Raw genomic sequence first — 21,940 nt, 5'->3', positions numbered from 1 at the left:
TACCACTTCCTACACAGCGCCTGACGTTCTCGCTCACTAGTGCTCTCAAGCTCCAACCGTTTGTGCTCCAGTTCCTTCTCCACGACTTTGAACGTCAGATAGTCATTCTGAAGAGAGGAAGAGGGATGGGAGTACTGAGGAACAAGGAAGGAAAGTGGGGGGGGGCACAGTTGTGGTCGGGCGTTTACACATTCATCACAGACATGAACTACACAAGAAACCTGAAATCAACACAGGGCCAAAAGTCTTGTGATGTACATACACACCTAGAGGTGGGCGATATGGTAAAAATACAACATCACAATATTTAGACTTTTTTTTTCCAATACATATCAGTACAAAAAACATCAGTAGCGACAGATTCTACTATTCAGATTCTCTCCTGTACTGAATACAGGGCTTTATATTCAACATCTGCTGCACTTCATTTAATTAAACCAGTCTAATTACAATGTTAGCACTGAAACCCCCAGCCGTTCAGTGTTTATAGTATCCTATCCTTTATAGCATCCTCAATATGCTCTGAAAATCATAATGTGTATCACAATTAAAAAATCATTGTAATATGATTAAGCATAGTCTTACTGCCCAGCTCCAATAGCACTTTTTTTTCCTGGTTCAATGGCATGGACCTGACGTTCTGGTTAGCACAGCCCACATATTTTCGCTGAGGTGGAGGTCTGTCCTAGTTAAACACCAAATTGGTTCAAGTTCCAACCAAGTTTCTAGCTGAAGGTTTGAGGTCATACTGAAGAATTCTGAGGTAGTCCTGCTTCTTCATTATTCCATTCAACAGCCCCAGAGCATGATGCTACCGCCACCAAGCTTAACAGCTGCCACAGTGATCCTGGGAATAAATCCCTGACCCTTCCTCTCCCACATATTCCCCTGGTATTTATGGCCAAACAGCTCAATCATTCTCTCATCTGACCACACAAGAAAAGGAAGGCGTTTTACAGCTGCAAACTGTAGTTGAGCTTGAAGGTGTTTGTTTATGTCCATTGTTACAGATTAGAAATGTCAGACAGAGTGTTAATCTATGGTAAATCTAGGTTTCTCCTTTATTAGATCTGCAGTACTGTGTGTTGGTTAATCCAGTTCTGTTAAACAACCCCTTTTTTATGCGGACACAATAGATACCTGCAGTAGTCAATCATGATCACTAACAGGAAGTTAAGAGACTGTGTCCACTACATTAATAATAACTGCATGTACATTTTTGGCCTCTATTAAAGATGCGAGTGGTCACTCATTCTGGCCCTGAAACACTAATTTGGGCTTCCTTTAGCAGGCCCCATGCTGCACGGATGCTCACAGATACTAAAGAGTCCATACCTGCAACCAAACTCAAACATGCACCTATGCAAAAGCGTTCCAGTACGCTTGCAGACATGCAAACACACACACACACACACACACACACACACACACACACACACACACACACACACACACACACACCTTACGTCAACATTCATTTTTAATAGAAATGAAACCTCCAAAGCTTTCTATGCAAATGATGCATTAAGTCATGTCATTGGTACAGGAAAGAGCTGCATGCTGTTTATACACACAACGAATCACAATGTTCATAAACACACACACACACAGAATCTAACGAGAGAACGAGAGTGCAAGGACACAAAGACCGAATGAAAGGAAAAGAGGGAGAGAGAGAGAGAGAGGGAACAAAAACAAAACTACTGTAGCTCACCAGGCAGCAGTTTTAGGTGTGGTGGGGAATTATTTGGAAAGGGGTGTGTGTGTTCTCCCTTTCATCAGCAGGAAAAAAAAAAAGCCATTAGGAATTTACATGTTACTAGTGCAGTCCTGTCATACAGACTACTGATCTGCAGTCTTTTATAGTGGGGTTTCAGCAGCTATATGAGCACATTCACCATTTCCAAATAATCTTTCATACATTCTCTAAACCGCAGAATCATGGATATGGGATATGGACTGAGGCATTATTCGCTTACAAAAATAAATAAATAAATAAATAACATTAAAACACACACACACACACTCTCACCGCTCTGGTGTGTTATCAGAATTTCAGCCCATAATTACTACCACTAACTAGGCACTCCACGTTTGCACTGACAGTTATAGCCATGCTCTGACCCGGCGGAGTTAAAACGTCAGCAGTGTGGAAGTTTTTCACACTTTCAGCAAAGAACAGCAGAACTGCAGCTCGCAACAAATGCTCAGTCGCAGAACAGCGAGAGGAACGTCACTCTTCTAATTAGTCAAACTCACGTGATCCATTTATACTAGCACAGCTAGCATTTACAGACTACCCATAGACATACACTATAAGCAAAAATGGTTCTAGTACTGAAAAAAAAAGTTCGAGTGGAACCCTTTTTGAGGCTATATAGAAGCTTTTTATGTTTATAACAAACAAACCTTACAAAGAAACCAATCACAACTGTTGTGGTTCTACAAAGAACCATGTGCTTTATTAAAGAACCCATCGAAACGTCTCCTCTGATTATACTTCAGTCTGGATCAGCCATGCCGGTGTTTTTCTCCCTTCTCCTCTGAGAACATTAGAGACTCAAGAACCTATGGTTTAATCACACTGATAAATTCAGATTCCAGTATCTGCGTTTTTCCATGCATATGTTGACTGGCATTGCATCACACCGCATATAAGCCACTGTTTCAATCTGGACAATGTACTTATACCATGTACCATGGCAACTGGACTTACATGCAACTCTTGCTAAGGATGTAACAGTATGTATATTCATTCCGAACTATTACAGTTCGGTGCATGAAGCCATACAGAGAACCTGTGTGCAAGGATTCCAAGCTGATTGGCGTCCGACTATGGCGAGTGCAGATGAGACTGAAGCTAGAAGACCTGCTTGCTTTTTCTTGTTTCTTTTAATTCTTTTAACACTTTAATAGTGTGCTTTTCAGTTGTGATCAGCTGCCTTTTTAATCGACCCTACATAAAATTATGACCTACAGACTGCTTACATTTTATATGCAGCCGCTACCTGCTTAAAGTCAATGAAAAGAAATCTAGCACTATGCATCCAAGCCGTGGTGTGAACTGTAAGACCCCAAACTCTCCAAACACCCAGGTTCCTCTCAGATGACAGTGTTTAGAGAGGGCCAGTCACCATCAGAGAGAAAAGGAACAACCAGACCATGCTTCATCTATTCTGGTCCTGGAGGCTGGGGTCTGGCCCAGTTTGGGAATTTCCCTGCTCAAGAATAAGTGGCGCAACCCAGCTGTTAATGACCACATTTAAGCGCTGTGCGAGTTGTAAAGCAATTCTTAGCAATGATTGATACCATAATGATTCATATATCAGCTCTATATCCCATGAAATCGCCAAACTGTGATGGATACTAAACTTCCAGGAATGCAATTAAGGAGCTCTGGCTGTTCTAAGCAAATGTATACATCTAGGCTTATGCAGGGTGTGTATGCCCTGCATTCATGTCTTAAGAGTGTGATATTTACAACATCCAGCACTGCTTTGTGTTGTAAAGCTGTTAAATGCCAAGGAGATGAGGTTACCCAGATGCATGTGATCTGAATCACGTGTCCATGAATATGTTGCTGGTCACTGTTATATCTATAGCCGCAGACGCTCACGTGCTAATAGGCGAGCTTTCATGTTTACAAAATGATGAAAGCTTACTACTCAATAAGCACTACATGATAATATAGTCCTATATAGCTTCTCTAGCCTTATTCACACTGCAGGCAAAATTTTAAGGCTAAAAACAGGCCGCAACTGCCTGTTACACATAAGCTGTGTTGTCAATGCAAGGTTTTTACACTTGGATTAGGTGGGTAGGTGGGTATTGGCCAAAGGGAAAGAACATGGTGATGGACACAGACGTCATTAATAAGTGATGACCTAGCTGGAGTGCATTTTGCATTACAGCCCATCAGGACTATTTGCTGTGGTCATTAAATGGGCTGCTGGTCCACCACATCTGAACCGTTAGAGTGACAGCCAAGAACAGATGACAGTGCAACGGTCAAGATAGCCCTAAATACTGGTAATGAATGTTTGAATAGGCCGCACATCGTGAGGGTGAGGAGACTTCAGTTTGCGGTTCAATCACGTAACATCACCTTCAGGAACTACCTCGAAACAGTAAGTAATTGTTTCAGGACTCAACTGAACACAAGCCCCAGAGCAAGCCTGGTTATATGAAAGATGCCAGGCGGCTTTAAGAAGCCTGTAGATCAGGATCCGTTCCGTCTACTTCTGCAGGTCGCACGGAGGAAAGGTGGGGTACAGCCACAGTTCTGGGAGTGGAGAGGGAGTGGAGTAATGCTTTAGAGATGAGCGCACGCACAAAGACGCAGCCAGAGCCGTTTGCATTCATGTCTTAAGAGTGTGATATTTACAACATCCAGCACTGCTTTGTGTTGTAAAGCTGTTAAATGCCAAGGAGATGAGGTTACCCAGATGCATGTGATCTGAATCACGTGTCCATGAATATGTTGCTGGTCACTGTTATATCTATAGCCGCAGACGCTCACGTGCTAATAGGCGAGCTTTCATGTTTACAAAATGATGAAAGCTTACTACTCAATAAGCACTACATGATAATATAGTCCTATATAGCTTCTCTAGCCTTATTCACACTGCAGGCAAAATTTTAAGGCTAAAAACAGGCCGCAACTGCCTGTTACACATAAGCTGTGTTGTCAATGCAAGGTTTTTACACTTGGATTAGGTGGGTAGGTGGGTATTGGCCAAAGGGAAAGAACATGGTGATGGACACAGACGTCATTAATAAGTGATGACCTAGCTGGAGTGCATTTTGCATTACAGCCCATCAGGACTATTTGCTGTGGTCATTAAATGGGCTGCTGGTCCACCACATCTGAACCGTTAGAGTGACAGCCAAGAACAGATGACAGTGCAACGGTCAAGATAGCCCTAAATACTGGTAATGAATGTTTGAATAGGCCGCACATCGTGAGGGTGAGGAGACTTCAGTTTGCGGTTCAATCACGTAACATCACCTTCAGGAACTACCTCGAAACAGTAAGTAATTGTTTCAGGACTCAACTGAACACAAGCCCCAGAGCAAGCCTGGTTATATGAAAGATGCCAGGCGGCTTTAAGAAGCCTGTAGATCAGGATCCGTTCCGTCTACTTCTGCAGGTCGCACGGAGGAAAGGTGGGGTACAGCCACAGTTCTGGGAGTGGAGAGGGAGTGGAGTAATGCTTTAGAGATGAGCGCACGCACAAAGACGCAGCCAGAGCCGTTTGCATGCCCCGGCAGGCACGCGAACACACGAAGACTATCACACAATGGCGACTCATCAATTTTCACCCACTCAGGCCTGCACGCACTTAGACAGCTCACCTGGTCAGAGTCCTGTTCAAAGGCTTGCACTTACCTTTTAAAACAACAATGCATCCAGAATGGCTTACATACACTGGAGTGCAAAAGTTTGGACACCCCTGACCAAAAGATTCTATTACTGTGAACATTTGAGTGAGCAAAAGTTGAGGTCTGGAAGACCAAGAACTTATCTAGAGAGAACTGCAGGTTAGGATCTGCAAGAAATCAGAGGTTTTTAAAGGAACATCTAAAAAAAGCCTGTTGCATTTTGGAAGCAGGCACTGTGGACTGGACCGATATAACGCTTTGGCCACAGGGAGTAACCTCTAGTACTGTTAAGTATGGAGTGGACCGATCATGCTTTGTGCTTGTGTTGCAGCCAGTAATAGTGGCAAGAATGGACTCCCATCATATTCTGGTAAAGTTGCAAGCTAAAGGTTTTGACAGTCCTATGACTATAAATATCATCAAGAGTGTATGGATAGACCATTCACAGCAACAAATTCTGACCAGTGCTGCCCAAATGTTGCCCGTCTAATGTATAAAAGAGAACAGTCTTATTTTTACTGGTAGAAATAATTGAAATTCATATTTTAGGCTGCTCAGACTCGTAATATTCTTTTTCTTGCACACTCAGCTGATAAATTACAAGCCGATGTTCTGTGCACTGAACGCAAGTGTGCACTTGTCATGCAATCCCAATACATTTGACCTATTTATGGGTTGAGACCTGTTTACAAGAGCTGGAAGCACCTGCATTAGCCAATTTAATTACACGGTCGAAGCCAAATATACACTCTATAATTTCAAGCTACTCTTGTCGTTACTCCCTAAAACTACAGAACTGGCATTCATTTAGTCTTAAGTGGTGCAAACTCTTGGAAGTTAAAGGTTCCACAATTTTTTTTCCAAAATTCTCTGCAAAATAAAATGGTTTAGGCTCTAATGCCTGCTCTAAAGAAACTCCACAAATAAGTCAGACTTGTTTACGCTGATGCCGATAGGTACCAGATGTCCAAACAGCTACAGTTTCAGAAAAAAAGGTACTGCAGGTACAAACACTACAAATGTACCCACTGAGGTACAACATGGTCCTTAAGGTCCAATTATGCTCCTGACAGGTTCACTACATTCACTTTCCCAGGAGAAAGAAGCACATTTGTACCTTTTTAGGATTTATATTTAAATAAAGACATATGAAACAAAAAGCCTGGGGGTCAGACTGTGTGATTTGAGGGCAGTGCAACTTAAAAAAACAAAAAAACAAAAATAAAAAACACTATTGTAGAGGAATACACTAAAGCTGTGACACAGTTATGTTCCCTAAACTAAAGAGTACAGAAGACATACCCTCGAGGGCATCACCCCAGGGTACAGTTACTACAGGAAATGGACACGAATACAAATACATGTCTGGCTAATGTAGGTTCCCAGCTCAGTTTGGACAGTAAATAAGAAGGCCATACTTGTGTTGTACACTCTGTCACCTACACCAGCACTAACATCATCCGCTGTTATGGGAAAGTCTCTGGATTGGTAAACAAACAGTGTGAGCTCAGCCCTCAGCACTTGTCCTCTATGCGCCTGCATGCATATAAGACAGTCATATAGATAGTCTTTCAGCTATGCTGCATGTGGCTCTGACCAAACTCTCTACAGGGCTAGCTGCCTGTTGCATAAAGCACCCCTCCTTACAACATCCCCAACCTCTATGCTAACATGCAGCTAGCAAAATAGCAAAATCGCAGCACTTAACATCTACGCGGCGAACGCAGCCCTTGTATGTAGCGTTTCCTCAGAAACGAGGCTGAAAGCCAGACACACACTGGGTCTGAATTCAGTTTCCGAATGGGAAGCAGTTAGCGGTGATGCTAACGACTGCAGATCAAGTCACAATAACATGGCCCCATTACACAACAACCCCTATCTGGTTCAAAGCCAACTCAAGCAGAGAGCTCCTGCCATTAGTGTTGAGTGTAAACTCATGCAACTGGTAACTCCCACTACCCAGAGCTATTGGATTTAGAATCGCCTTCAGCATTAATCAGACGAACAGGAAAAACTAAAGACAGAAAGCAACAAAAGACAACTACTAACGCAGATCTGTCCAATATGAGGTAATGTGTGCTTTCTTTATCAACGCAGAACTGAAAGATTAGTGTTATCTAACGCAAACAGTAAAGCCTCAACCTTTCATCTCGAGCCACCGACCAATACGCTGCAAAGACGTTTACTGTGGATTGTGTGGAACTGCTCTTTTAGGCCAGGACTAAAAGAGCCCCCCCCATTAGTTTCAGGTAATAGCTTGGAACATTACTCACACCAACACTAAAAAAAAGGAAAAGGGAGGTTCAAGGTTTTGTTTTTGAGCTCTAAACTCTCTGCCCGCTTATCTGTACCTTTGGCGTAATGTCGGGTCAGACGGGGCGGTCGGGTAGGTTGGCCCGACCCCTCCGAGTCTTCCTCTATGGTTTGTCCCATTGACATCAGGCTCAGGCGCTTTATCCTCAGCAAGCGAGGGCCCGTCTCCCGTGGCAACAGCCCCCCGGGCTCCACCAGCCCGCCACCGTCCCCGGAGATGACAGTGGGGACTAGGCTCTTGAGAAACTCCATGGGTGTGCGCAAGTGTGTGCACTTTCACTCCAGATGCACGGCCTCTGTGCCACGACCCACCATGTTCTGTCAGGAAGTGAACCGTCTGTAACCGGACAGACAGACAGACAGATGACCGCCGCTCTACCACAGAACTCGATCCAGGTCAAAACCTTTCCGAGAGACTTCGCGCTCCGTCCAGAGAAGGCAGTAAAAATCTTTTTACACAAACAGATAGGAAAAGTTCACCGCTTTCCTTCTAGCATTGGTGATTTGAGTTCGTTCAGTGACATCCATAAAGCCAGAAGATCGGAAAGCAGAATCCATGAGCACTCATATCCACAGGAACCTCAAGTGCAGGCAGGTAAGGCAGTTCTGTCGGCACTGGGACACTTGACGAGTCACACATCCTGCTATCCAGAGGTGCCAGCCCCTATAGAGTGAGTCACACTCACCTGTGCAGCCTTGCTCTAGAGCCCAGCCTTACTACCTGAGGACAAGACAATAAATAAAACAAGTGGGAAGAGATCGGCAGGTCTTCCTCTTTCTCTTCAGCGATGATGTAGTGGTGGTGGTGGGCGGAGTGGCACAAGGTCGGGTGCCAGGCACTATCTGGGCGGGGTCAGAACATGTTCAACAGAAGATAACGCATGTCTGGGCCCATAGCCAATAAAAGTGCACAAGCTACCAGCCCCGCCCCAGTCCTGCCTTCTCTAGGGGGATGAGGAGCGAAAGAGAGAGAGAGAGAGAGAGAGAGAGAGAGAGAGAGAGAGAGAGAGAGAGAGAGAGAGAGAGAGAGAGAAAAGAAAGAAAGCGAGGGAGAGCCAAAGAAAGAGCACACTCATCAGTGCAAAGCAGGAGGGCGTGGCCTCTTCAGTGTGCCTGCACATACACTGATAACCCAGAGGATTAGAAGTGTATACAATACAGAGCACACACATTGTACACAAACCGACTCGTCTTGTTTGACCTCCGATCTAGTTTCGATTTTGTAGCCATAGTCGAACAAGACATCCTCTAGGTTCCCATAATAATAATAATATTATTATTATTATTATCATTATTATTATCACTACAAATAAATGCTGCAGTTGAGGTGCATCTCTTTTTCCAGCTAATGATTATTTTCAGTATTGATTAATCTGTTGATCATTTTCTCCATGAATCAGTTGATTGTTTGGGTTTTAATCTCTGAAAATAGTAAGAAACAAGTATAACATACTTGGTAAACATACCATAAATGGTAAACAGCAGCAACCCTAGGTGCCTCTGATGGACACTAGTCAGAGGCCGCAGCAGTGAGTTTATATCTTAGAAAAATCTACTATCAGTGATTCTACAGCTTTGACTGTGTTTGAGCCACTTCTCATCCACTTTCTGCCCTCACTACTTCTGTAGAGTGCTGGCGCTACAGCCAAAACCTCTGGGCTAAGCCGGAGTGGCTTTTTTTGATCTACTAACTCAACATCCATCATCAGTACCTGACCTCACTAATGCTCCCATGGCCGAACGCTGACGAATTCTGACCGCAACACTTCAAACATTTAGGAGGCCTTTGAGAGGGAACCCTTTGACTTCAGAAGTAACTCTAGAGGAGGTCTCTGCAAACTTACAAGGACACACAGAGTGCGCAAGAAATATGTACAGGTCCCAATTCATTCTGCAAGCAAAGCAGAGCCAGACTTCAAAATCATTATTGTGACGTCAGCCCCACGCCACCGTGACTGAGGTCTCTAAACTTCTGCAGGCGAAAGCAGACGCAGCTCAGCTCGGGTGCTGCTGGAAAGTGTTTAGGTAATGCAGGAAAAGTTCCATTTTAGTTAAATCAATGACAGGGTCCGTCCTGGGAGCCACTTTACATAAAGGCAGGGGGCCGAATGTGCTGACTCACTGCTACACATTCAAATGAGTCTCTGCTTTCGCTGACAATGTACATCGCTATAATGCCACCAACACTCTGTCTGCACCAGCCCCCCCATTCAAAACAATACAGCACCGGCTGGCTACACAATGCCGCACGCACAAACTCCTCTGAATAGTTAGGGATTTACACCCGTACAGTAGCAGGTGGGACATTGGTGAGCAGCCCGGGAAACTTTCCCTCTGAAAACTGAAACATTAGCCCAAGCGCTTTGAAGCATTCTTCATTAAAGCAGCCTTTATTCTCTGGATTTGAAGGCAGTGAACGTGCCTTTATTAAGGCACAGTCTACAGTCTGCCAAGTCAGAAGATGCAGAGTACAGCTGCAGTACAGAGTTGGGAATACCTGACACAGCAAAATACTTGTGTGCTACATCGCCACCTGCAGGACAGAGTGAAGCAGTATGAGCCTGTGACCGCGTCTGCATCTATACAAACAGTCTACTTGAGCAACATACAGTAAACGCAGTGACTCGGGAACGGGGTGATGCAGGGAGCAGCTGAAACAATGCGGGGAGTGAATGACTGTGTATGTGTGAGAGAGAGAGAGCGAGAGAGAGAGAGAGAGAGAGAGAGAGAGAGAGAGAGAGAGAGAGACGGAGACTGTGTCCGTATGTGTGTAAGAAGGCTCTCACAGGAAACGCTCACACCCTCTGTAGCGTGTGAAAATGTCAGTCCGATGATGTAACGGCTTCAGTTCCATCCTTCAATGTGTGACAACACACACACACACACACAGCACTCTTTGAGTGGTCTGTAAAACCTTAAACTCTAAGCTCTGTTCTGCATTTTTTTTGTATAACAATATCTTAAGAGTCCCCAAAAGTAACAATGTTACATAAGCCTTAAGAAGCACAACATGAAGGAGCAGACAAAGTATGTGTCACTGATCTCCGAACAAGTCTGCCCTCTAGCAACAGCTAAGGGCACTGCCCCACATGGGCTTCAGGCCAAAATCTATAAGTCTTCTCCCTCCCCTTTCAGAAAAGCCAGACTGCTTAAAGGGTATTTCAAGAAAGGGTGAAAAGAAGGGGAGGCAGAGAGAGAGAGAGAGAGAGAGAGAGAGAGAGAGAGAGAGAGAGAGAGAGAAAGAGAAAGAGAAAGAGAAAGAGAGAGAGAGAGAGAGAGAGAGAGAGAGAGAGAGAGAGAGAGGCAGAGAGTATGAGTCAGAGAGACAAAAAAGGGCAGGCAAAGCGCATAAGAGAGGCAGAGAAAGAGGCAGAGAAAGAAAAGAGGCAGAGAGCAAGAGGCAGAAAGTACAAGAGAGGGACAAAGACAGAACAAAAGGGAGGCAGAGAGTATAAGCGCATTAGAGAGGCAGAGAAAGAGGCAGAGAGCACAAGAGGCAGAAAGCACAAGAGAGGGACAAAGGGAGGCAGAGAGAACAAGAGGGAACAAAAGGTAGAGGCCGAGGGATTCCAGGCAGAGTGTGCAGTCCACTACAGCTGGACTGGGCATCTAAACAATCAGAAGGGAGAGACTGAACTCAGGCCTTTGCCTTTAGCAAAATCACCTTTACAGTCATTTGCAAATCTCTTTATGGCTGCTGGTGGCAGTTCAGAGAGACCAGAGGCCATAACCCACCTAATGAGGGCTGAAATCTCCACGCTACCCTCCCAACAATGTCCACCTTACCTCTTGGGAGCGCAAACACAGCAGCTGGTTCTGGGAGAGCAGTGCAGAGCCATTTTTTAGGGATTTCAGAAAAGCAGCGTCATGATGGGAACAGCCGTTTCTCCAGTCACTGATAAGAGAATCATGCGTCAAAACAGACGAGGCTGCTATTTACCAGCACTCTCTACAGTTAGGTTCAGATTGTGTGGGACTGTGTTCAACCCTCTCATCAAGACGAGAAGGCAATGCAGAGAAGCAGCTGCGAGACAGAAAGGCACGGCTGATAAGGCCGGCGAATAGCAGTGCGCTTGAGAAAAAAAAAAAAAAGAGGAACAACTTTATCAAACTCAAAAACAAAAAGGAGGAAACAAAGTTATAGGCTTGCCCAACAGTATCTGATCATCTATGACTCTTCAAATGAATTCCAAGTCAAACAGGACTCCATCAGTACACACTCGATCAATTTCACGAATGAGGAACCCTCACTTAGCGTCCAGCAGATCCAGCGGGCCTGATATCGACTTCACAGTTCTAAAAATTCTTCAAGGACGGATTGGTTAAATGTTAATGATGGGGGCATTTCCTGCCTTTGGAACAGGGAGGCTGTGATCAAAGTCTATGCTAGAGTAGTACAAGGTGAGTGGTGCGGTGGATGAAGTGCTAGCACCTGTGTGTTTGGGCTCTGCTGGGCAAGCGTGGCCTGGCCAGGCACGCTGACAGTGGCGAACAATAGCTCTGTGGAGGCAAGACGGACACCCCTCTCCCCTGCGATCCCAATCTGACCAGGAATGTCAGGGAGGAAGCAGCAGGAACAATACTCAGCAGTGCACCCTCCCACAACATAGCACTCACACCAACACACACACACAGCTCCACATGGGGAAAACAGGAAAACTACTCAGCACCCAGACAATGAAGCGAACTTGACTGATAACAGGGCTGGCCGGAGCGACACATGGCTGTTAGAGCACAAGACCTCCGGACTCCCACAGAGAGGGCATGTGATTTATTCACCCTGACACTTATAAAGCACACACACACACACACACATACACATACACACACAGTAAACAAGCCTGAGCAGCCATTAACCAGCTAAGCCCAGCTTTGATGTGGTCAACTGTCGACTCTCCATCTGAGAGCTTCTGGGTCACGGAGCCGTAAACTCCCTTCACTTCATCCACTCTAAATTAATTAGCCTGCAGTCTGATGAGTCTCTGCAGGTGTGATCTCACCACCACTTCCGTGTTAGACCAGAGAAAGATGAAGGCCCAGATTAACACAAGTTTCACTCCCACAGGGCCTTGCAAGCACTTCACTCACACAGCTTCACCAAAACTCACCCACACTGCAACTGCAAGAGGCATGACAAATGTACCTGTGGGCCATAGAGCAGCAGTGGAGAAGGTGGGTCAGACCAGCAGTCCAGCAGTCTTGGTTCTTCTAAACCTGGGGGAAATGAAAACAAAAGGACAACGATGAAGGCATCTGAGAAAAAGTAACCCTGGACATGCTCAGTCATTTAAAACAGAGGCGTCCAGCCCTGGAAAGGTGGTTGATGTAGCTTAGCGGGTAACAGCGGGTAACACCGCCACCACCACCACCACCACCACCACCATCACCTCCCCTGTATCAGACTGGGGACTCAAGCACACCAAGAAGAGTCCTTTGCCACAACTCCTAACACTACATTCACCTAGCTGGGAAGCTTGATTCAAATGTAGGTCAGCGTGAATGAGAGTCAGACAGATGCCACAAATGTAAATCCACCAACCCCAATTTAGCACAGCTAATGAAGGTCTTCAGGGCTTCTAAATATGCCAGTCCAATTAACACTAATCTCAGCCAAAACACAGGTCGTGAAGAAAAGCTCTGAAATTGCTGCTCCTTACAGAGTCGAGTGCAGCTTGAATTGAACTATATCAAAACGTATTGAATTATAGCTTGTTTTACTGTAACAATATGCTTAATGCGCCGACTGAAGGACGGGGATCCACACCACTAGCTGGTTGGCGGCGCATATTCAGATTTTGTAGGTTTGCACTACTATTATCACTGTGCGAGGAGCTGCAACCGGGAAGGTGGTGATAATAGGGGGGGGTTTTCCTCAATAACCGGTGGGGTGGGAGAGAGAGGAGAAGCATGCTATGGTTTCGGTTATATACTTTTGGTACGGAGGTCATGTATTGTGATACTGTAAGCAAGGCGATTGCATATTATCATCAAATATTAACAGTGGGGGTACAACACTGTAGTCTGGGCTTAAACACAACTCAATGGGAACTACTGTCTCCCACTAATCTCAATGCCAATGTTTTTAAGAACCAATACAGTATCTGACTTCAAAAATTACAGAGTAACAAGAGTCTTGATATTGACCGATTGGATTGCATGATGCATAGGGCCTTCTCCAAATAATCAAACCTCAATACATCACATAATTGACCTGCAGGTCTACCAACTGCCCACTTACTCAGAATCCTAACTAATTAGCAACACACATCTCCCTGCACTTTTGCCAATGCTGACCCCACGATTGTCTCCCTTTTGTTTCCCTTTCATTTTCTCACCACAACCGTTCGGTAAACAATAACCTTGGCACACTTAAATATTATGGCAAAATGTGAGTAGCCAGTAATTAGGGGTTTAGTTCAGGTGCAGGCACTGGGTCAATTATTTTTTTTTTGAAGACATCACTGCAGCTGGGGAGGAAGAGCCACAATGGTTGGGATTAGAGTGATCTTGCCGGGCGTTAATCTGCAGATTACACCCTGCCTCCACCCAGACAACCAGCCCACGGTCCAAAAGCAGTCCCGGTTACATAAGTCTGCATACACATGCGTGCGCGCAAAACAGGCCTCCAAAAACAGCACAGCCGTCGCCGCCAGAGCCTTATTTATAGCAACAGCAAGCATTAGGCAGTATCTCTACATCTCATTAGCTGTAATTACTTCTGCCCACACCCACAGAGCTCTGTGACATTGCAGCACTGTTCCAGGGTCAGCTAATGGTGCGTGTGTTTATCCTCACAGCTCCCATGCACAACATGCCCAACAACAACAACATCATCATCAACTGAGCCAACACAGAGGCACAAAGCCGGTGACGCTGATGAGCAAACCAGGGGTCAGAAGAGGTTAGGGATAAAGATAGGAAAGGGATGGAAAGAGAAACAGAGACGAGCCTGTTCATTACAGTCAACATCCAGTTCCTTGTGAAACCTTTTACTAAAACGTCTACTGGTAGGGAGGGGTCGGAGTATTCAAATATTCATAACAAATCCCAAAAGTAAAAAAACAACAAAAACATTTATTATGATTCATTGATTAAATGCAAATTAGCTCTTCAAACGTTACTCGTTGTCATATTCAAGTACCACAACATCCTGTGTGAACTCTATGGTGGACTATATTCCGCCAGGCCGTAAAACACACGGATCCTGAGAATTAGTGGAAAGCGAATAAGAGCAAATACCCGCAGCTAGCGCACAAACATATAGGCTGGTCAAGTTTAGGTAAAGCCACATAATGTTCGAACAAAAAGATACATAAAAAAAAAAAAAAAAAAAAAAAAAGGTAGGGTACATGGTGTGGTTTGAGACACGGAATGAGATCAGCCAATCAGAGGGAGTATAATCTGCTGAATCGTTCGAGGTAGAACGGATAATTCAAGTACAGAGCACAACACAAAGTTCAGCTTCGTATAAAAGTAAGCTCTTAATATTTAACAGATTTGGCAGTGTGTGTGTGTGGCAGTGTGTGTACCCATGGGGTTAATACAACCTGTAAACAGTGCCTAAGGCATTGGCCTAATGCTTGCAACCCTGATCATCGGGAAATGATGAGCTGTTCCTCAGCTGAAGGATGTGGTCTGACCATGTTGTTTGAGCAGTGAGGGGTGAATGACAGAAAGGCACTAATTTACCTGGCGGAAGCTTGCTAAACTAATTTTGTTCTTATAAGCAGTGAAAACAGAACTGTGGCATAATCTCAATAAAACACACTTGAGGGAGAAATCAAATATCAGATTTGAAAGACCCGTATATTAACCAGAACTAACCAGCATTGCAGCAGCTCTATCCTGTGCTGTCTGCCATCATCATTACAGACGCACTACAGCATTGGGTTTTGAGTCACTACTCAAAATGCAATGTTTAGATCGCATCATATTTTTATCCCCACACATGATACACTGAGAACTGTGGATATCGTCAGCATGCATTTAGCCAGCAGTTTCTAACATTTGCCACTACTAATGCTTCTTCTGCGAGCATTTAAATACCGCAGGTTTTTTTTAATGGGCCCTAGGATGGAAAACTGCATTCATCTTGGTGTAGTTTAATAACAGGAGTGCAGTAAATGGAAGTGAACACATAGCGAACCTCAAAACACTGTGGTCTCTTCACAGAAAAGAAAAAAAATAAATCAGTCATAACCAAAATTGTACAACTATAGAACGGGCCAGTTCCAAAACCCTGGAAACACAAAAACTGTTGTGTCAATATATTTATATCCCTACAATATTAACCCTGACATACACCCAGCTAACTAGCGTGTGTTTGTTCATATTATGTAATGACACATGAAATTCTAGTGGCAAAAGACAACAGTTAGACTGAGTTTCTGAGATCAACTTGTCTCATACAACCTTTTTTTCCACAATGTTCAACAGGGGGGGGTTGTGAACCAAATCAACCAACTGAGGCCTTTTGAGACCTTTGAGAGAAGCAGCAGAAAAAGGATTTTACGGCCCTTGGGAAAGTCCCAGCACGCGCTACACGGCGGCTGTAGCTCACACCGACGCACACTCGTGGGACTAACAGTCACATCAATCACCCAAAACAATGTTCACGACAGAATTTCCCCTCTCAGGCTGTAATTTACTGAGCTTACACACAGACCAGCAGTTTAAAAAAAAAAAAGACACTGATAACATTCACCAGTACGCCTTTAGCTGAATAGGCACCGCCACATTCACAACCACAGTCTGCCTCCCCAAAACACCGGGGACATACAAAGCAACACATCTGACTTCCTGTTACAGCTCCGCAGCTCAGAGAAGAGTCTGAAACTAATCACCTAAAAAAAAAGAAAGAAATAAATCAACTGACGCACTAAGAAAAAAAATCAAACCAACGAGAGACATGGATGCGTTTCACATTCTCCACATCTAGCACACCATCACACACGCAAGTCTTTCGGTTTCTCTCATGCGCAGAAACCACACAAACGGTAAGACACACGGAGAAACAGCTCAACACTATCAGGAGGTCATATTTTAGAAGACAAGTGACGGACTGCACGATTTTAGAAAGCTTCAGGGGTTTTTTGTTACACAATCGGTAGACAGTATCAGACCGCTACCAATAAAAAAATAATAAAAAAAAGATATATAAAAAAAAAAAAAAATCAGGTCAGGGTCATTTGCCTCATTCAAAGCAGAGCCGAGTACCTGTGAGTAGGAATGTCCCGATCCAGTTTTTCTGCTTACCACTTAAGACGATCTGAACAGTAAGGTGCTTTGGGGGGGGGTTTCTTTTTAGATACTTTTTGAGTTTCTCAACTCGTTTAGAACGAATGCATCATTCAGCCAAGGGTTAATGGTGTTCATGTTCTGACTCAATTTGGTACTGAGAGTCAGGTGAGGCCAGGTCAAGCCAGACTGAGGTCTGATTTAGACAGAATTCTCTTACACTAATATTCAGGATTGGGCCAAAATATCAGGCCAGATTAAGATCTATGCTGAACAAAGTGAGGAGGAACACACAGCAGTATCAATCAGTTGTGCAGCTATCATCTATGACTGAAGTGCAGAGCTCCAACGACAAGCTGCGATAACCATCCTGTCCAATCACATGTACAATCGGCACAGACACACACACAGACACACACACAGACACACACACAGACACACACACAGACACACACACAGACACACACACAGACACACACAGAAAGCCAGGGGTGGTTTCCAAAGCAAGATTTCTCAGTCAGCCAGATAACTTGAGCCCTGAGTCAAGCCTTCTCAAGAGCAAAAAAGCTGAGGGACATTTCTACTGGAAAGTCCTCACCTCTCGGCTAACTGAGAAATCCTGCTATGAGAGGAAAAAAAGAAAACCTCAGGTGTGGAATTCAGCTCTCTTCCAATGTAAGATTAGTGCAAACACACCAGACACTGAGCACTTTCTTAACAAGAAGGGAAGAGTGTTTTTAATTTTCTTATTATTCTGCTTATTATTATTATTATTATTTGTAGAAATCAGGGACCAAAGACTGACTTTGCCTGGGCCAAGGGTAATCAGTCAAGGCCAAGTTAAATAAGACTATTTAAAGTTGCCCTGGCTGTGGCTAATTCTCACATGCTCGCTCATACTCTTACTCTTACTGTAAGGAGTGAGGGAAGAACACACGGATTTTAAAAAGTTTAGATCATAGCTAAACCAGTATGGGAGTCCTAGGCTAACTCAAGTAAAAACTTGATTTGGCTGATCTTGATTAAAACATCGTGCAATAACCAATAATCAGCGCAAACAGGCTACAACTGAGAGATTAAAGATGAACCACTGATTCAATTTACATAAGCACGACACAGCTATTTCCAACAGGTCACGACTGCTGTTGTAAACACTGACACATTTAGCAGGCATTCAGATCCAGAGAGACTTGAGAGCAATGGTTAGTTAGTTAATGGGGGTTTAATGCCAGGACAGCTCATAGGCCATTTCCCTGGCAGATCCGTGCATTTAGTCCTGTAAATGACAGGAACTTGATCAGTGCTCCAGCTTTGGTTTGGCTGAAGAGGTCCTTTATTGTTGGTGCTTGGTCAGCGTCTTTCGCAGTGGTAAACTGTACTATGGCAGGGGAGTGGAACATGAAGAAATGTCAGGGACTCTCAGGGAGTCTTATTGTAACAGCAGTGGGGCTCCTGTTGAACGGGGGGGTCAAAACTCGACCCTGATATTGTTGTGCCTCCCTACTATTATATATAAAGACAGCATGAATATAACATCAGTAATTCAGTAATCAAGTTCTTCCATTTATTGGTATAAATCTGTCTGATGAACGCTGATCATCAATCCACATTTCCCACCTCCGTTATTAGTGGGTGCATGGCATGCACTGAAAACCATGACTCATGTATGATATCGTTCTGACCACCAAAATCACCCATGTCTGCCTTCTTTAAAAGGTTAAAGGATGTGTGTATGCATGCGTTTTTCTGTTTATCAGTCTCATCATACCAATGATTTGGTGAAACAGCCCAGGTTTTTGGGCTGCTGAGGTGTCCCACAGAATACAGGCCTACTAAGGCCTACACAATACAGTCTTTCCTCCACTGTGTTCGCCTGCACACCTGCCGTGACCTAAAACAGAGATTTTAAGGGACTGTGAGGTTTAGGGCAGAGCGTTCACCTTAGTATTCCACTAGAACCCAGGATAATCCTGTATGGTAGGAAAGAAAATGCATATTTGCTGTTTGTTTGGGTGCTGATTAAAGCCAAAAGAATCTATACTGGAAGCTGGTAGCAAATCAATGGCATACAATGACATGTATTTAGGTAGGGGTGGGTAATATGACGATATTTTATCGTACCATGATTCTAAGCAAATTGACGATATCGTCAGTGCTTGAAGAACACTGGTCAGCTGCATGTCTCTGCATGTCATGCCCTGTTTAACTGGATGAAGTGCTGAAAATTTGAAATAAAAGTGACCGTACTCAGTATGGGGGAGTATTTGAATAGTAGTTTTTATATGATAAATACTGTGGATTGGAAAAAAAATCTTTAAATATCGTGCTAATACTTTCACCCTTTCGCCCAGCCCTGCGTTAATGCAACAACAAAGACAGGTCAGATGGGCAAGTGGATGTGCAGAGCTGACCCCAAATACTCAATCACTCTCAAAACCAACCCAAGAACACTAAGAAATAACCATCATTTTAAATCCGTTCGTTACTGCAGCTCAGAATACATCCAGCGACAGCGTATTAACTGCGCATACCAGTGATAGCAAGAATGAACTGAAATTAGCCGTGAACATAAACACTTTCTGCCTGATTCTCACCGGTCTAACAAAACATGCAGGACATGCAAGACATGCAGCCTGCAAGCTCTACAAACATAGCTGTGCCTCCTCAGTAATAGTCACACAATTTACAGTGCTCCCACATGTGCGGGATTTCTTGGGCATCCCTACTCAATTCACAAGGAGGGTCATGTTTTATCCATGAAAATACAAATATCAGATCCCACCTAACTGATTGCAAAACAGTAAACAAACTGTGCACACCCCCAGCAGGTCAGGTAAGGCTGAAGGAAGCTGAGTGATGCTTTAACAGTCTAGCCTTTCCCAATCAACAGCTGGCTTTCTCTAAACACCATCTATGCAAACTGAAACGGATCAGAATTTGGTTTGATATTTAACCAGCAGTAATGGACTCCCGGACCCGTAAAACTGGCGGGGGGGTGGGGGGTTTCAAAGATCAAACACAAAGCACCTGCCGTCCAAACCGACAAGAACGAAGTCGAAAGAGTGTGGCGTAACAGAAACAGAAGAGGAAATACAAGACTGAGCAAGTGTTTCCCACGAGTGGGTGAAATTAAATGTTGCAGATGGCAGGAAGTCAAAACCAAGAGTGGTCAGACAGCAGTAAACGTTGGCCTACAGTCTTCTGAATAAGGTTGACCATACTTCATTTATTTTAGAAGTAGTTAAATAGCAGACATTAAAAACACACAGCTACTCAGTATACAGTCTTTCATAACAAAAACTATTTTAAAAAATTAAGCCAGCATTGCGGCCTGTGCAAAAGTTTGGGAACCTTACAGAGTCAGTACTTGGAAAAACGTTTTTTTTTTAATCGCTAAAAGTCTTTCAGTTCGTCTAGGTGGGATTCTTCCCACTCTACTTTGCAGAAGGCCTTTAGTTCTAAGACCCCGTTTACATCTGGTCACTTCATGAGACTAGTATCTGGATTGTATCCTGATGAGATTTAGCCACATGCATTTACACTGATGTTTTCCAGTGTGTTTTGGTCGTCCAATGTGTTTTTGAGAAAGTGGTGCGTTTACACTGCTAGAACGTGGCTCAGATGTGGCTCATGCCACCATCTGAAGTTGTTTGAGTGATGGGATTTGTATCTGGTTTAAATGAGGCTTGGGTGTGTTTAATACTCAAGATCGACGAAGTGACCAGGTGTAAACGGGGTCTAAGACTTCCCTTCTTTGTCTTAGATCCACAGTCTATGAGATTTAGGTTGTGAGTTTCGGATGATGAACTTGTTATTGAAGCCATCCTGTTTTCAGCCTCCAAGCATTTTCCTCCAGGACTTGTGTGTTTTTCATCCTTCCTGCCACCTGTGCAACAGTGCCAATGTTGCTGGCAACCCCAAAGCATGACTGAACCACCCCTATGCTTCACAGTTGGCAAGGTCATTATTTCACGATAAGCAGTTTTTTGGTTTTACCTTCACGGATAGTGGCAGGTTTCCTTCTTATGACTCTTCCATGAAGATTAGGTTTGTGCAAGCAACACTGCACAGTGAAACAGTGCACCACCCTCTTCATTCAGATAACTTTCATTTTCACTATCCAGCATACAACCTCATCGCGACCTTCACAGTTTCCCTGAACTATAATTTCTTCATAAAAAAGTCTGCAATGTTGAAACTCGCAAGCTGAAAATGATAAGGCGTTCTGCGTACAGCCTTCCTTTGACTTGTGGGCATCAATTACGTCCTTTTTCAGACAGTCAGACATTTTATACACAGTTGAATAAAGACCCCTGTGGTTGATGAGCATTGGTACACAGTCACTGAAGAGTCAAAGAAGATGGATATTTGGATAGATATTGGATATTTGATTCATCTGACAGTTACGGAGGCCCCTAAACACACAGGCCACACTGTGTACTAGTTTTTGAATAAGATAAAGGACAAACTGTGCCATTTAGGCAAGTGTGCCAAATTTTGCATAATACTGTAGAATGCGACCACAATGTCCGAATGGTACGCAAAAGCCGTTCCTCAAAAGAAATGTTCCTAATGCTCTACGCAACAGCCAGGCTCAACACAAAAAAACAGGTCCATCAAACCATGTCAAGCCCCAATCAGCCTTTGTTAAACATCACAAATGTGCTGTGGTACAAAAATTATTCACTCAAACTAGAGCGACAATTTCAGGTGTGCTCAACTGTGCACTCAATGCGACCTAACGTGACCTCGTTGCCAAGTTCCTGTGCTCATCCATTTGCATTCTTGATATGAAAAACTTTACAAAGTTAAATCACACAGAAATAAAGGACAACCAGGCCATTCTAAATATGCGTTTTCACTAGTTGGCCAATGAGAAGCTGAGGCCAAAGAGGTAGTGACCTGAACTGAGCCACCAGTGAGGATGAGCCATGCCCCCTCCCCACCTACCCGCCACCGCATTAATAATGCACTGTGTTCCAGTGCAGATTGATAGAATTTCAGTTTA

General features: G+C 44.1%; 1 protein-coding gene across 1 annotated transcript in view; it reads right to left on the bottom strand.

The window, feature by feature from the left end:
* fryl (furry homolog, like) overlaps window positions 1-8,424 on the bottom strand; it is an 81,834-nt gene extending 73,410 nt beyond the window's left edge. Inside the window, exon 1 of the mRNA XM_072682677.1 lies at window positions 7,734-8,424. Within this exon, the coding sequence (XP_072538778.1) occupies window positions 7,734-7,947 (214 nt within the window). The 5' untranslated portion in view covers window positions 7,948-8,424. The remainder of the gene's footprint in view (window positions 1-7,733) is intronic.
* Window positions 8,425-21,940: the final 13,516 nt, after the last annotated feature.

This window comes from Salminus brasiliensis, chromosome 1, assembly GCF_030463535.1.
Source record: "Salminus brasiliensis chromosome 1, fSalBra1.hap2, whole genome shotgun sequence".
Taxonomy (NCBI): domain Eukaryota; kingdom Metazoa; phylum Chordata; class Actinopteri; order Characiformes; family Bryconidae; genus Salminus; species Salminus brasiliensis.
Note: the sequence above shows the minus strand (reverse complement) of the source record. Positions and strands in the feature narration are given on the sequence as shown.